Source organism: Culex quinquefasciatus, chromosome 2 (genome assembly GCF_015732765.1).
Source record: "Culex quinquefasciatus strain JHB chromosome 2, VPISU_Cqui_1.0_pri_paternal, whole genome shotgun sequence".
In the NCBI taxonomy this organism is placed as follows: domain Eukaryota; kingdom Metazoa; phylum Arthropoda; class Insecta; order Diptera; family Culicidae; genus Culex; species Culex quinquefasciatus.
In genome coordinates this window covers 134,634,123-134,651,611 of record NC_051862.1, presented here as the reverse complement: position 1 = coordinate 134,651,611, position 17,489 = coordinate 134,634,123, and the positions used below count along the sequence as shown (strand labels likewise).

General features: G+C 37.4%; 1 protein-coding gene across 2 annotated transcripts in view; it reads left to right on the top strand.

Moving 5' to 3' along the window:
- The window catches only part of LOC6033756 (fez family zinc finger protein 1), a 94,726-nt gene extending 86,797 nt beyond the window's left edge, over positions 1-7,929 (top strand). For both annotated transcript variants that reach the window (XM_038255736.1, XM_038255735.1), the window contains exon 8: positions 7,064-7,929. In XM_038255736.1, the coding sequence (XP_038111664.1) occupies positions 7,064-7,257 (194 nt within the window). In that variant the 3' untranslated portion in view covers positions 7,258-7,929. The remainder of the gene's footprint in view (positions 1-7,063) is intronic.
- Positions 7,930-17,489: the final 9,560 nt, after the last annotated feature.

Genomic DNA, 17,489 nt, shown 5'->3' with positions numbered 1-17,489 from the left:
CCCGAAAGGTATGAATTTCAAATTCAATTTCATTAATTGTGAGAAAATAAATTTAATGGGAGTGAATTGATAGTAATTAATTTCCCACGTCAGTCAGGCAGTGTTGAGCCGTCGGCATTTGTGGGCGGTTGGCGTTCGGTCCCCGGATCAATGGATAGTTGTTTGTCGGAATTGAATTGAACTGCTGCAGTATGTGGGCAATAGATAATGGACTCTAGGCTTGAATAGGTGGTGGTCAAGTTATGAGTGGTGGTGGTGTGGTCAATGAATGGGAAGCGTTGGCGAGTGATTGATTCGATTCGATAGGGGGAAGATACGAAATGGAAATGGACTGTTGACTGATTTAGGATTGTGGACTGCGTATTTATTTATTTTTTTAATTAGTAACAAACTAACTAAATTAGTAACTTTTTTAACTCTATGTTTAATATTTTTTTTTGTCAAGCGCAATAAACAATTTATCGTCCACGATCTGCCTCATTTCAATCCTTCAATAAATTCCAACATTTTTGCTTTATTTTAACTCGCCTAACTATAGCAACAAAAATCACATTCCTAACCAAATCACAATCCAAATGCCGACTTTTCCGCAGCCACATTCCGTCATATCCAATCTCACAACCCCGCGGATGCTGTTAATCATTCACGTGCCTTTTCACCTATAAAACTTTCCCCGAAAGAGAGGAGCCAACCCGAAAAGAGGCATCATAAAAATCTTTACCCCTAAAACTCGTAAAACAACAAAGAAATTCGCCCGGCGAGAAACAAAACGAAATCAAAATAAAGATTTTCACGGAGCATGCCACCATTATTATTCGTGACCATAAAAGCAAACCCCGGTCCGTGGCCCCGGGGTTGCTCCACGGATTTGCACGCCCCCCCTTCCCTTCCCTTAAGCCCCTCTCCCCCTGGTCGAATAATGGTGCCCGTTTTTTTACGACCCACTTTTCCTGCATAAAAAGCAAATTTCAGAGCGAACGAACAAAAAAACGTGCAGAAAAAATCCCCATTTGCGCTAAAATCGCCACCCCGAATGGAAATCTGGTCCGATTTTCCAGCAGCGGAAAAGCTGCCACTGTGAGAGTAAGTGTGTCTGAGAGAGAGAAGGCGCGAGAGAATCGACGGAAAATATGAAAATAAAATCGCTCAAAGGGAGGAAAATCAAATTATTCGATGCTTCCACCATCCACTAAATTTTTCATTGGTCGGCAGTGATTTTGCCGACGCCCACACGCCCGACGCCGGCGTCGTCGTCGTGGTAGTTGTTGGCGACGTCACCATGGAAACTCTCGGGAAAGTGCTCTGTTGTGCTGTGTGTGTGTGCGCGTCTTCAGACGGGTGGTGAGCGCAAAAGTTGCTTTGGGAAAGCATGGTGTTTTCTTTAGGGAATGATTCTTAGGTTGGAAAATGTTCGATAATTTTAGACGTATTTAAAAGTGTATGATTTTTAACGCCTCGAACGTTATTAAATTAATAAAAAAACATTAGCAAAACTGACATTAATTACGCTACGGTAAAACAACTTTTTTGCAATTCCGTCGTGAAACTAATTACTTTTCCTGTCATTCTTAAACGACGAAACAGCCTACTTTTCTGCATCAAAAATAACAGAATCGAATAGTAACCCTTTTCAAAACAAATGCTGAAAAGTTCTACTTTTCAGCACTGAAATGGATGCTGAATAGTTGAACTTTTCAGCACTTGTTTCGAAAAGTTATACTTTTCAACATTTTTTTGAATTAAACGATTCATTGACTCAATGCATGGACATTTGTCCTATAATTCTGTTCAAAGGGTGTTTTCGGAATTGCAAAAAACGTTGTATAGAACTCGTTGCAAAACTTGGTTTTTTCAGCACTCTTCGTATTTATCCAACTCGGTGAACCTCGTTGGATAAAGGTACGACTCGTGCCGAAAAAATCCTCTTTTTGCAACTTGTTGTATAAACTACTATTACCTTTGCCTTCCTCACCTTACAGAGCAAAGGCTGTGAAATCATTTGAAAATGAGTTTCTTAATTCGACGTCCAAGATCCACCTTCACGTATACATATCGACTCAGATTCATGTTCTGAGCAAATGTCGGTGTGTGTGTGTGTGTGGGGGGGGGGATGTTTATCGGAAAATTGTCAGTCGATTATCTCCGGTCTGGCTAAACGGATTTTGGCTAAGCGGATTTTGTTTTTTGAATCTGAATAGAGAAAGCAATTCCACGAGCATGAATATCGGAGTATTAATTTTGATGATCTGTATCTATTGGTGTACTACGTAATTTTTTAAAGCCAAAAAACAAAAATTCTCGGTGACCAAAACTATCAAACAACTTTTAAAATAGAAATTGCATTCTGGGGAATGAAATACATTAACCCTCTACAATCCAACCCCGCCTTTGGGCGGTCTTCGATCTAAAAATTTAACAAAAGTAAATTTTTCAATCAATTTTTAATCTTTAAAAAGCATTGGGAAGAAGAAGAACTTTTAAAATTTAAGAAAATTTGGAAGTGTGACTTGTTCTAAGTGACTTAACCAATGTTTAAAAACAAAATCATTTTTTCGGAGGTCAACTTTGGCTGTGTTTTTTACTAATATTTCCTCTATATTATGTGGAAATAAGTATGCAGTAATGTTTGTAGTGTACCAGACTATGCCTCTTAGCTTTTTTTACAATTTAAATAATAATGGTATCGTTCTATAGTAGAAAATGTGAAAAACAAGCAAAACATTGAAAAAGTGACTAGATAGGAAAAAGGTAATGATAGAAGGTGGTAGTTAGCCAAATACTATCAGAAAAAAAATCATACACTAAACAAGATAAATGCAAATTAAAATACTCAAAAGGAAACATGAAAAATATAAAACAAGAGAAGTAAAGTTTTTGGTTGAGCAAAAGTTGCTCAAACCTCTTGAACACGGGAAAATTAAAAATGTTCGAAAAAAATTAGGGCAGGAGAGGGTTAATAAACAAAAATTCAATCTGAGAAACTTTATTGATGTAGAACTATTTTAATTAATCGTGACAACAGCATAAATAACTCTTTTTTTTGAGTGCAGTATTGCATTTTTTTTATTTTATTCAGCGTAATGTAAATGATGTTTTTTTCAGCACGAGAACAATCCAATTTGAATTCGATGAGTGCTGAAAAAATGACCTTTTAACTGTATTTTGACAAAAATGCGTTTCCAAATTTTATGTTGCCGTATGTAGCTATAGTCAATCAACCCGTTTTTTATCCAGTAGACGGTAGCGGTATTGGAATGGTGTTCAGATCTTCAAAATGAGTGTTAAAAAGTTCAACTTGTTATAACTGTTTTGAAAAAATGTTAAAAATGGTATTTCTTTTATTTTGCATTATGAAATTTAGATCATTTCCTAGCTTTAAAAAGCTATAAATAGCAATTTTATACACCACATAACTGCAAAAATACATTGTTATTATGATGTTGGCCTGTGATCCCAGTTTTCATATTTTTAAAATAAACGATTTTAGTAAAAAAAAGGGTTATCCCACAAGATGAAATTTGTATTAAAACGATAAGATAACTTTTTGCACAAAATTCCAATTCCATATTAAACACAAAATATTCCACAATCGCTGTGAAAAGCCCCTCACCACAACACCACATCTTACACACACTGCAATGCTATAATAATTATTTACACTTTGCAACTTCGACTAGGGGTTCGTTCTTCCAGTTCGTAAAGCTGCTTTCTCAAATGGATGCAAAACGAAACCAAACCAGAGATCAACGCTACAAATGTGTGTGCGTTGTTCGCTACAAATGAGAGTTTCCTTATTTTCCACATGTGCCCTCCGGGGGTGTGTGATGGGTGGTGAAAATGTTCTGCTCTAACCACCAAGCCCGGATCTGGAGTGAAATCCCGTCTGGTTAATTTGTAACAAAACCGCCGCGCCGCGCATTTGTAACATTAAACCCAATATGTTGGCGGTGGTGGTGGTGCTGGTGTGGTTTCTGCTTTTTGGCGCAAATGAGATTACACTTGTTTGACGGCATTAAAAGGCTCTTTCACTCGGGATCTGATCGGGGATGAAACGCGGGTTGTTTTCCTTTCCAGAAATAACACGCGGTGGTCGGGGGGTACGTCAATCAAAATCAAACGAGCGCGGGCACGGACACCCCACTTTTGATTCAATTATCATCAACACCTCTGCTCAAACCAGCTAATCGTAACGTGTGGTAGGGGCTGGATTGTGGACATTTGGAATTATTCATGTTACAAAAACATGCCGCCGGCGGAAATACCTTCTGCGTTGATTCTGGTCGATGTTTGCGGGAAATCTTTGATTGTCATCACGTCGCGGTGGGTCAGATTACAAACTTCTATAGAAGGATTAGCACCCCCGGATTAGGACAGTGATTGAGGTGTAATAGGAGAGCACTTGGATTCCTTGTTCGAGATAAGTCTCAAATTGGCCTTGCTGCTAAGCAACAACATCTGATAAGGGATTTTTTTCAATTTTAGGGAAGGTACCTGGATATAGTTGTTGACATGAATTTTCGTGGACCTTACTTATGTGTACCTTTGATATTAAAAAAATTCCAATTATGAGTTGAATTGATCAACGCAGTGATTAGATAATGGGCACTCAAAACTGCACCTTGACCTGACATATTATTTTATTAAATATTAAGAAAATTTTATCTTATAATATATTCTGATGACGGAGATATACAAATTAAACAAATAAGTAAGGTTCAATGTGGACTATCAATTACAGGACAGATTCCTCTGAATAGACTAAAATACCGCCAATTTTTTTAAATTTTTAGAATATTTGTAAGAATTTCCGGTTAAAATGGAAATTTCCAGACTGTCATATACATGTCAGTAACAAACCAATAAACACTAAATCGTCGCCGTCGTGCTAACTTGTCGTACGTGTATTTTGAGCCGAATTGAGTTAAGAACGCCATTTTGTGCAGCTAACAATGCCTCACCTTTTGCCCTTCACACATCCCTTTACATATGAAATAATTTTCAATCTCGTCGTGCTATCTTGTCACTCCCTCAAAATTGATGTAATTGCGACTACTGGCCAAAGGGATTTCAGGTCAGAACGCGTTTGACGCACGTACAAGTTAGACTACCGTAAACATTTGTAATTATAACTCGGGACTCCAGCAACCAAATTCAACCAAACTTCGTGACAATGCACACAATGTTCAGCCAATCAAAACGTTTTTTTTTATTGTTTACATTGCGTGCTTTCGTTTTTGTTTATTTAAGGTCAAACATTAAAACGTGTTTTTCTCGGAACGTCGAAATGGCGGGTGCGACAAGATAGCACGACGACGTCGAAATTATAATTTTGGGCAGGTCAAAATGCAAAACGCGTTTTAAGGTTTGACCTAGAATAAACAAAAAAAAAGAGCACACAATAACAAAAACGTTTTGTTTGGTTGGCCATTCTGTGCATTGTACCGAAGGTTGCCGAATTCCTGAGTTATAACTATAAATGTGTAGTCGGACAGGTACGTGTGTCAAACGCGTTCTTACCTTAAATCCCTTTGGCCAATTGTCGCACTTACAGCAATTTTCAAAGTTTGTCAAGTTTTATATGAATAGTAACAACAATACTGCCCACCATTGAAAAAATGGCTATTATCCACTTTTGGCAAAATTGAGGTTTACGGTCCAGGTGGTAGAGGATGTTCCAACGCATCTACCAAAACTTGAATTTCTCTAAAATTGCGAAAAACCAAACGGCTAATATCCCAATCCCCTTTAAAATTGCCGTGGCAGAGATTTTGTGACAACCACAAAAACGCGTTTTTCTCGGAATACTTGATTTGCATAATAGCCGTATCTTCAATTATGGGCAGTATTATACACGGATGCTTAAATATGGCGGTAAACGCGTGATCTGATTGAATATGATCTTAGCAGGAAACAAAAGCATAAATTTGATTAAAATTTCATGAAAACACATATTTTTGATGAATTTCTGCCATCGTTAGCATAGCCATAGAAGTTTATAAATGATTTGAACAGTTTTTTTGCGAAAAATTCACAGCAAAAAAATCCGATCCGATTGGTCAAAATAAACACTTAATATTACACACTGCATGTATCATTTTTGCAAACCCAAAAAAAGTTGCAACCGACGAGATTCAAACCCAGCACCAACAGTAAGGACTGGCGCCTTAAACCACTCGGTCATCAAGGCCGACGAAAAGCTGTAAGGATAAACGCATATATGAGCTTGACATTTCGGTCAAGTAGGTTTCCCATACTGATTGGCTACATATTTCAGGGTGTAAAATCACATAAAATTGCATAAAATAATGCAATATTTATTTTACACCCAAGCCTTTTACACGCAGCTGGATTACTACTTTTTTAGCTGTGCATGCTTTTTGTGCAAACGTTTTCTCATAAAATATTACATACTTTTGCTCACAACAGTGATGTGCTTGCTTTTTCATGCGATTTTACACAGATTCATTGTCAGCACCTTGAGACTTCATCGCTTTGCAGCAAACATCGGTTTGGGTGGTGGATTATCCGTATAAGCCATTTTCAGTTGTTCATTTAGCTCAACATAATTTAAAAACTCAAATTCCTCTTGATGTAAAAAATGCAATTTAAGGTTAAGGAAAGAATTACAAAAGAAACAACAAGAACAAACCTGCTCTGCAATTGAGCAGTTTCCACCAAACAATACCGTCATGAAACCATAAATCATCCCGAAGTGAACGATTAAATTTCCGTCCCCCTTAATTCTGCGCAATGCTTTTGATGATGGCACTTTCCCTTCCTCAAAACAGGGCACGCACCATACAAAGGGGAAGGGAAATCGCAATAACTTATAAATTCATAACGCACTTCGTAATTGACTCGCACTGCAAGGGAGAAGGGAGAAAGTTCATGAGAAAATAGGGTTCGTTTTATTCTTTTGAGTTTTGAATTGGGCGTTTGTTTACTTTTTGGTGAAGATGTTTTTGATGTTTTTTTGGGAACTCTGTAGCAATTTGGACAATTAAATTCAGCAAAAATATTACCAAATTTGAAACTAACTTGAAATTTTCCTCTCTTTTTCCAGGTGAAAAACCCCACAAATGCCAGGTCTGCGGAAAGGCGTTCAGCCAGAGCTCGAACCTGATAACGCACTCGCGCAAGCACACCGGCTACAAGCCCTTCCAGTGCGAGCTGTGCCACAAGGCGTTCCAGCGGAAGGTGGACCTGCGCCGCCACAAGGAGACCCAGCACACGGAGCTGCGCGCCATCGTCAACTAACCCAAGGCCCCACCGGGTGGCCTGCCAGTTCCGGCCGAGTACGGTCCACCGCCGCCACCACTGCTGGGACAGGTGGCGAGGGAGCTGCTAATGGCTGGGCAGGACGCTGGTGCGATGGCCACGATCGCCGGCGATGGCGAGTTCATCGTGATTGACTGATTGACCCTTTGGAGGAAATTTTAAAGAAGACAAAATCAAAAAACCCGTTGTACACTAATATCTCGTCTAAGTTTAGTGTAGACACAAACCAAAGTAAATCTTACGTGTTGAATGTAAAGTGAAGTGTAAATATTCTAGAAATAGCGAGCTAGATGAAAATTTAGTCTTTTTTGTTGATCCTTTTAGTTGTAATCTTAATCTTAAACCCGTACTGTTTACTATTAGCTAGGGAATTTTAATTGTCTGAAAACCAAAAAACATATTGTAGATCCAATAACGGTGTACTGTATAGACTTCTCACGGTCGAGAAATGTGTAAATTGTGTAAAACTTAGCAGCAACAAACCAAATCCTACCATCTAAAAAAACTCTATGTTTTGTAAAGAAACCAATCTTCGACCACACGTTTGTAAAAAAAACAAATCCCACACTAAATAGTTGTAAACAAATCTCCAAACGAATCGGAAAACAGTCGACGAAATAAAACCAAAAATTTAATGTGCAATTTTCAAATAAAACTTCAGTCTTTCAACCTCACGCAGTGACAATCTCACCAACCTTTAATGTCCTCTCCCCGAAAAACTAATTCCACTTATTATTTATGATTGCAAAAATATTTACGACGCGCAGAACGCACCCTTAATTTTGCTACCTTTCCCCGCAAAAGAGGGTACAAAGCTGACCACAAAGACTTCCGTTCCATGCTCAGTGTCCCAGGGTGTCGAACCCCCATAAATTTGCGGTATTTGCACTAGGTTGTGTGCTGTGGGCTTAAGAAGAGGTTAACTGACCAAATGCAAGAGGTTAGGTTAGTTTTGAACGGAATGTTTAGGTGCATTTTCCCGGAAGAAGAGGCTTGGCACACACGCGTTTCGAAATTTGTTGTCCAGTAATTAAATGATGACCGTAATTGTAGGGCCACGCGCGTGGGATACCCCGGGCCTCGGCGTGTAATTGGAAAAGTTTCAATGGGAGGTGGTTGTGGTTCGGTTTTTGGTATTTACTATCAAAGATGGGAGTGTGTTTTATTATTGGAATATTTTTGATCGCCACAGAGAAGTCTGCATGTTGTTGGCAAAAGGTAGCGCACCATGTTTACAATGTACATTGCGCCTTAGAAATTTATATGTAATATGTAATATTAAAATTTTATTGACCGATTCTTAGCATTTGTTTACCAAGCAGTCATTTTTTCAAATTGAACTTTGGATGGTTCTGATAATTTTCCATGTTTTCCAACTATTTGAACCACACAAAAAACATATTTCCACACCAAAGTTTCTATTCTAAACATATCTGTGAGCAGAAGTTGTAAAATGTATAAACGCTTGAAATTTTGAATTTTCCCAACTTTTTTAAATAATTGCTCAAGTTAATGGATGGAATGCAGATATTTAATCATTCTAAACGGAATTTTATAGTAAAATGACTCTTTTATAAGCCCTCTTATTGACAAAAGCAGATTCTGTTGTTATAAAACTATACAGGACATTTAAAAAGGGGGTATATGGAAGCGTTGTCGTGAAATCGGATCATTCTAACGGAATGTCTGCCTGTGTGGATCAATCGGACCGCGCACTGGACTTACAATTCAGAGGTCGCCGGTTCGAATCCCGAGGCGGACGCAAAAAATTCTAAGTGTAAATATAGGTATTCGGCGCCCTCTCCCCGTGCCATACCTTCACACTTAGGAGACCTGCTCTCTATCATTCCTCCCCTTTTCCTCGACTATGCGCTCTCACCGCTGAGTCTCTCAATCTCTCCGAAAACTGCAATGAGAGAACGCGAGATGGCGATTAGGAGCCGACCACGCATGACGTCCCGTTAAACTGCGTTTGCGAAATTGGTTTTGTGGCGGCTTTTGTAGTTAAACGCTGTTGCGGTAGGATGATCGTGAAAGCGGGAATGAGAGAGAAAAGGAAAATGTCAATCGCGAGTGGGTAAACACGAGAACGTATTCGGCTATGCACTATGGTACATTGAGTGGCCAAGTTTCAAAAAAGTGACCTTCTCCAAATATTTTTTGGTATTTTTTTCTCGAAAGTAAACATTCTAACTAAGAAAAATCCAAATTTTCAAAGCTCTAAGTTTGTTCATTACGGAGATACGCAAGCTGAAAGTCAAAAAATGGAGTAAAAAACTAGCGTTTTTCGTAAAAAAGGCTGATTGTTTAATTTTAACATAGCTCAGCCATTTTAATTTTTTTATTAGGACAATTACACATCGTTGGAAAGGTAATGAGATAAGCTTTGAAACTATTAATAGATAAAATGTTGTTTCCAAACCAAAAACTGAAGTTTTCATCGAATAACTGGAGCATTTTTTTGACAAAACTTATTTTTGTGTTTGTTAATCGAGTACTTTTTTGCTAACCGATGCTAAACATGAAACTAAGATCACTTGAAAGATTGGATCATAATCTAACATTGCTGAAATTTCCAGCCTGCGATTTTTGCGTTTTCGGAGATATGCCATTTTGAACATTTACGTTTTATCAAAATTTGCTGCAATCTACATATGCGCCCGTTTATTTCACTTGCTTTGCTACCTACTTCGTGGGCATCGTCGCTTCAAAAATCAATACCTGGTTTCAAGAAGTTCGAAATGACTATATTGGAATTTTCTGTTGCCTACATTTAAAATTGAGTACCTTAGTCAAAATAAGGTATTCGTACCGAACTTTCTCAAGCGAAACTGGAGAATCTCAGTTTGATACCGAAAAAAGTATTCAGCAAAATATTGACTTAGCATGATGAATTTCTGCGATCAATCCATGAAACTGATCCACATTTAAGTTCTATGTTGGTTAGTACAAAACCTCATAAAAGTACCTTTAACATATCCTGAAGCCGTCAGAAACTCTATAATCAAATGGAACAAGAACATTAGGATTAGTAAGAATATGTTTTGTATTTTATCGTTTTAATTCATAATTAATATTTTGAATAAAATTAATTTTTCTGTTATTTGATTTAACAATTAAAATTTTCGCAATTTATGCCCGTAAGGGTGGGGGCGGTGGGTCTCAAGTTATATGGCATGGACTCACAAAAAGAAACACACAGCAGTAAATAATAAATATTTGACTTAAAATGGATTTATTACGCTTAACAAAATTTTGTTGGAGGGGAGGGGGGGGGGGTGGTGTGAAAGAAAATGGAGGGAGGGGTTGTGTTCTTAAAGTGGGGATGTATTAGCTTATCCATAATTTAATAATATAAACTTGCAATAAAATATATACGCAATTCTTTTGCACTTGCAAATGTTTGAAAAGACTATTTATTATAAACAATCCACTATTGAAAAACATGAAAAGTCATAAAAATCGACGTATATCATTTCAATACCATACAATTACCCAAATTTGTATGAAAAAACCTTTAAAAAGCAAAAAAAATAATTTGGCCGCCTGTTTGTATGGAGTTGGCCCATAGTGCTATGTTCGGCGCTGAGAGTTTCAATGAGGAGAAAAGAGCAGTTGTATTTGAGGCATGATTGTTCAGGCGGGATAATTGTAGTTGCTGAGAGCTGATATTTTGATATTTTAACAAACCTGAACATAATTCAAAAAATTGATTTTTCCCATACAAATTTGTACGGTAAATTGAATCGCTTTGCGCAAAGTGGGGACTTAACCAATCGTTACCAAACTTTAGGGAGTTGTTAAGGACCCTATAAGGAACCAAAAAGTTGCTGTGCTAGCTAAATTTAACTTTGTTTTTTTTTCATACAACCATATTACACCCTAATGCGGCATAATGCCAAATACGGTGACAAATTAATAAATAGCACAGAGAAATAAATAGGTACTCATGGAATGCAATTCAATTTTCTAGCTTCGCCATATTGGCCGCCATCTTGGATTGCACATTCCCTGAATACTTTGGAGTATTCTAGGAGTCATATTCGAGCTCAGCGACCCCAAATTAGTTAAAGTTGACTAGTCAGTAGAGATTTTCACAATTGCTTCATTTCGTGACGGGACAACGCGAGCAAAACCCTCTGTTGCAAAATATCTGCGTTGTCCCGTCACGAAAAGAAGTACCTGTCAAATCAACAAAATTTGACGAAATTGGGTGATCCAGAAAGCAAAATCTTCGTTTTTCATGTTAGAAACAACTGTAGAAAAAGGTTTTTCCAGAAACTTACTAGGAGAGCAGAGTTCTTCACTTTTGTGTATAAAAATCAAAATGATCTAATTGTACGATGTTGTCCCGTCACGCTACATATGTATCTCACTTGACTCAAACTTTGTGTTTTTAAATTTTTAAATTTATCATCAGCATGTTTTAATGAGCTTTTAGTTGCATTATCTTTCTTTTAATGTGTTCTAACATTGACAAAAATATGAGACCGATCTGACGTCTACAGCCAGAGTTATTCAACTGTCTCATTGTAGACGCACTTGGCAGGAACAATGAGACAGCTGGGGAACAATGAGACACTCTACGAAAATCAACATTTTTCTAGCAAAACATCATGTTTTTGTATTGTTCCATTGCAGGTGACTTGCCTTGAACATTTTAGAGCAATTTTGCCTACATGAAACTTTTATTAACAAAAGTTGCACTAAAAAGTATTTAAATTTTGTGAAATCCATATATTAATACCAAATAACTTTGTATTTTTGGTTAAATGAAGTTTAAACTCTATAAATATGCCAAAAATCACTTTTAATTCATGTTTTGAAAGATTTCCATCGATTTTGAAAAGTTTATTGAACAAAAATCAAAGTGTCTCATTGTTACCCATGGGCTGAAATGAGTGGGGAACAATGAGACAGCCCTGGATTCTGGGTATATTCTAAATTTTGGCCAAATCTAATGAAAGGACATTGTAGCCCAACTTAATCCCTATGGAACGTCGAAAGAAATTTGAAGAAATATTAGTTTTGGTGTAAATGGCAGCCTACGAGCGAAAAAGTATTTTTTGTCCATAATTTACTTTTACACCCCAGAATCAAATATTTATGAATAACTTGTCAATGGAGCGTCCATAACCAAAGTCACTATTATGGCAGACGTGTATCCAGTAGACACACCTTTCCCCCAAATATGAGCCTGATTGGTTGAAACTACGACTTGTGAGAGCCATTTTATCATTGTTCCCCGTGTCTCATTGATGACTACTCTACCCTATTGTAGATGTGCTTAATCATTAGCTCCCCGAGGGCCAGAAATTGCTCCGCCTTGTTACGGCAGGTCCGAGTACTTTTCTAAACTTCATAATATTAACTAGGTTTGTTCAGAATTTCAATCTGAGTCGATAGGTATACGTGCGATGTTGAATTGAGAAGTTCATTTTTCGAGTGATTTTATAGCCTTTCATCAGTAAGTTGAGTAAGGTTAAACTGTTTTTAATTCACATATGCTTTTTAAACTAATATCTTTGAATTTATTTTTATAATATAATTTCAAATACAAAAAATAAAGGTCACTTCTAGACTTTTTTTAATTCGGTCCTATATGAAACACAATAGCTTATAGGACCTTTTCAAAAAAAAATTCTAGATGTAAACTTTTAACTACTCATGTTCATTTTAGCCATTTTTCCATAAAGTACGTCACACTAAGATCAGCCAAAATAAAAATAATAGAATTTCTCTAGAATTTCACTAATTTGTTCGAGAAAAATCAAACTCATTCGAACATGAATTGGCACATTTTTTGGTAAATTGCACCGTTTCAAGTTACAAGCAAATTAATGTGAAATACTTCATGAAGGAAAAGCTCCCGGCAAAAATATTTTCGAAAAGCTGGGAAATTTGCAACCATTTTTTCCAATTTACAATGTTTATCCCTTTATTTATTAATATTTTATTCTTGATTCTTAAAAAGCGAAAATATTTTTATGGATAATAACAAAAAAACTGTTGCTTTATCTCAGCAACCAGCATTCCGATCAACAAAGTCAAAAATTACAATTATGGAAAATTTTCACAACTTAAAAATATGTTGGGGTGCTTTTCCTTCATTAATTATTTTTAAATTAAAAACAACTAAGCTTGTCGGATATATTATGCCTGTAACATAGAAATGGTGCGCTTTGTCAAATAATTTGTTTATTCATGTTTGGTTGAATATGATTTTGCATCTATTAATGATTTTTAAAATATTGTTTGACATTATTTAAAAAACAATCTTTGGTATAAGATGTTGCACCACCCTAAATCAAAATAGCCCAAAAGATGCATTTTTAGTCCCATAAAATAAAGCAAAAAAATCGACGGCAAAATAGAGCAGTTGATTTGCAAAAACATAGATAATTACTCAAAAAACTTATTTTCAAAAATTCAAACGGTTTGTTCTAGAGCGAATAATGCTCAAATACAGATTTTAGAAAGCGTTTTCAATTGCAACCAAGTAATACATAAGTTATACAAATGACACAAGGAAATGAGCAAGCAGGTTTCTCACGAAATTTTTTCAACAACTTGTTAAAATCGTGAAAATTGGTGAGACCTTTAAAAAATGGAAAAAATAACTTTGAAACTGATGATCAGAAAAAGACTTTTAGGATAATTCTGTTTATGAACTCTTCGATATTAAGCAAATTATATAACAAACGGCTAAATTTCGATGGAAATTTCTTATTTTAAATCCTGTTTACAAATCGGTATACACTGTAAAATGCAAATCAGGTTGCTTTTATCAGCCGTAAAAGATAACACTGCAGCAGCATCACCTGATGGCATATTTGTCCCGGTCGTTCAAAAAAATACTTTCTACCCTAAAACTCGCCATAAAAATTTATTCCTCGCTAAACGATTTGTTTTTCTCACCAGCAGCAGCGCGCGCGTTGGAAAATTGCACACACACATTCTCGATTTGTTTTCCTCCCCCCTTCCACCATCGTTACCGGTGAATTGGTTGCTGGTTGGTCCCATCGGTGCGATTTTCCAATTTGGCAAAAACTCTAATATTGGCAAAACATATCTGCAAAAACACCGCACACACGCGAGCAGGACAAAATTGGTGGAACGGGACGAGTGTTGGGAAAACGATGTGTGTGGAAAACCATATTCAAATTCGTACGGATGATTCTCGATCACAAAACGGAAGCTCGTTTTGAGATGTGGTTTTTCTCGATTTGAAGTGGACGGTGGGTTGAACTGAAGATATATTTATTTGTTTCTTCAATGTCATGAATATTTCATTTGTCTTAAAAGTCGTCAATGTCTTAAATGTTTCCAATACCGTCATCAGGGGTGACATTGAGTCTGAGGTGTGAGATTGGGTCATACAAAAATGCTGAAATTTTTATGACCCAATCTCACCCCCCAGACCCAATGTCACCCCTGATAACGGTATTTCCAAAGTTTTCAAGGTGTTTCATGTCTAAAAAGTCCTAATTTAGCAAATATCTTTGATGTCTTCAATTTCTTCAACGTCTCTATGCTTCATTATCAAATTTTCTTCAATTTATTCGATGTCTTCAATATATTCAATGCATTAAATGTTTGAAAAAACCTCAATTTTCTAATAAAATATAATGTAGTTAATGTAGATATTTTTCATTTGTTTTGTTACAATTGCATTTATTCAATATTCATTTTTTTTTTTTTGTACAAAAATTCAGAGTCAGACCAACCGCCAATGCCAATCTGCAGAAATATAGGTTCTCCATTTTCCCTGTGTCATCTCGCCGTCATCATCGCCATTGGAGCACAATTTTCCCCGATTGGCTACCCCCACCACACCACGCTATGCTTGCGTCACACAGCTTGAAAAAATCTATTTCACGTGGATTTGTTCGCACGTGATGGCCGCAGTAACCAGCCGGGCGCGGAAAATTCATTCCGGAAAAACACTTTCCACACATGTGTGAGTCTGCCGTTCGATTGGACCGCGCAGGAATTGATCAAAATATATTTCGTCGTCGATCCTTTACGAGCTTGCTCCCAAAGGCCTGGAGTATAGGAAAACTCGAAAGGTGGACAAAATTCACATTTTCACTGCGCAAAGGCTCGGTTTATGATTATTTATATTCCATCTCCATTCGACAAATATTCAATTTGGCTAACTGTGGCAAAACGCGCCATCACGAGGGGTGTAAAGGGACAGTCGTGTCGTTTTAAAACACATTTTGCGCGCAATCCAATCGAGAAAAGGGGAGAAGAGATCTGTTCTGGGAGTGGTGGTAACTTTTCACGGAATGGGGGATTTTCCCGATATCGGTACACTCCCTGGGGACTTCTTTATCCGTTGAACGTGCGAGCTGGAAAATTGTAAAATTGTCACAGAATTAGATTCGATTTTGGAGGTAGGGTTGATCTGATAGAGAACTGATTAATGTCGAATGAAATTGTTCTCACAAATATAAATAAAAACAGTAATTATTCTTTGTTCAACCATTTCAAGATGTATTTCATAAATTGTTATTTCAATCAAACTTTCTAGTGGTTGCCTTACTAGAATCGGGTCCAAATTTGTGTCTTGTCAAATATTCAGCGCAGTGCAATATAAATATGAAATTTTCAAAGATACTGATGTGCCTTGCAGTGCGCTTTATCCTCCGTCATGCACGATATATGGTGGCGGGTCGCGTCCGTCAGGTTGAACCCTCCCTGGGGAGACAGCATGCAGGCCCACGTTTTGAGCATTGCGGAGTGCTTGGACCTGGAAGATTCGAACTGATCGAGAAGATGTGGAGCGGGTTTGACAGAGCACTGTTAGTAATGTTTAATGAAAAATGAATATTATTTAACTATAGGTCATAATAACAAAAAAATCTGAATTTCAAAATTTTTAAATAATTTCGAAACTCCTGAAAACTCAGCTAAACCAAAGTTGCTCAAAAGAAGCTTAGTTTTTCGCTTGAACTAACATCTAGATTATAGACTCATAACATTACAAAAAAATATATTTTGGCAAAGCTAAATCTGATTCGTATAGCACACCAAGGCAGCAACCATGGCAGTTGTTGTCTTCTTATCCCAAAATTGTCAAACTTACGGACCCAATCCTGCAACAATCTGATTGTAAAAATAGTCAAACTTTGTTGTAAATTAGCATAGCTTAGCATAGCATTGGTTTTGAACGGCCCGAGCGGTTTAGGCTTTCAGGATTTTTGTGATATTTACTTGTAGAGTCAAAACAGATCAGTAAACTTCACTTATCTGTATATTACACTTTTTGAAGATTACATTTTTGCGGTAACACTTTCAACTTTTACGCGCACGATCACATCACTTTGCATTAAGATCTTCGTCGAGCCAGTTCTCTACGTTGCAGCCAGACTTGTCCTCCAGACCACTGCGCCGAGCCATGCCAGACCCCGAACTCCTAAGTCCCGGGTGGACTCTTCACTGCGGCTAAGTCCCGACGGACTCTTCTCTCAAACGGCTAAGTCCCGGGTGGACTCTTCACGGCGGCTAAGTCCCGGCGGACTGCGGCCTCCACCGCTAAGTCCGGCTGGACTGGGGCCTCTGCTACTGGTGGCTGCTGGCGGGTCCGGCTGGTCTGGTGCTTCTTCAGGATCTGGAACTGGACTGGGCTTGAACTGGCTGGAACTGACTGGAACTAAATGACTTCCTCAAGAATTTTTGGGTTTTTATAGTCAGTCCCCGAAAACTCTACTAAATTTTGTTCTACTAAAAGTGGTCCGTTTCGATGAGAAGCATCGATGAACCTCATGAATTAAATTATGCAGACCTCTGCAATTCTTCATGACTTTCCGTATGGCGTAGTGAGTACACCTCAAAATCGGAAGTCATGGGTTCGAACTATTGTCGTGAAACTTTAAATTATGTTATTGTAATATCAAAATTATGTTCCTAAAACATTCTCAAAAATGTTGGTCAATAATGAGAAGGTCGAATTCTCCATTGAACAAACATGCCAATGAATTTGGTTAAGCCACACCCTCAATTTCCCCTGTGTAATAACATCGCACATTCATAATTGAAAGCTTAACAATTTTTTTGATTGCCTAACAATTGGCGAAATTTAATAAAGGGCCTTTCAGGTGAGGATGACTTATGATCCACACCTGTACATAAGCTTAATTATTTGTCGCGCAACGCGAGTCGACGGGTAAAATTATTTATGCTTGCGTAAGCGCGCATGGTCAGAA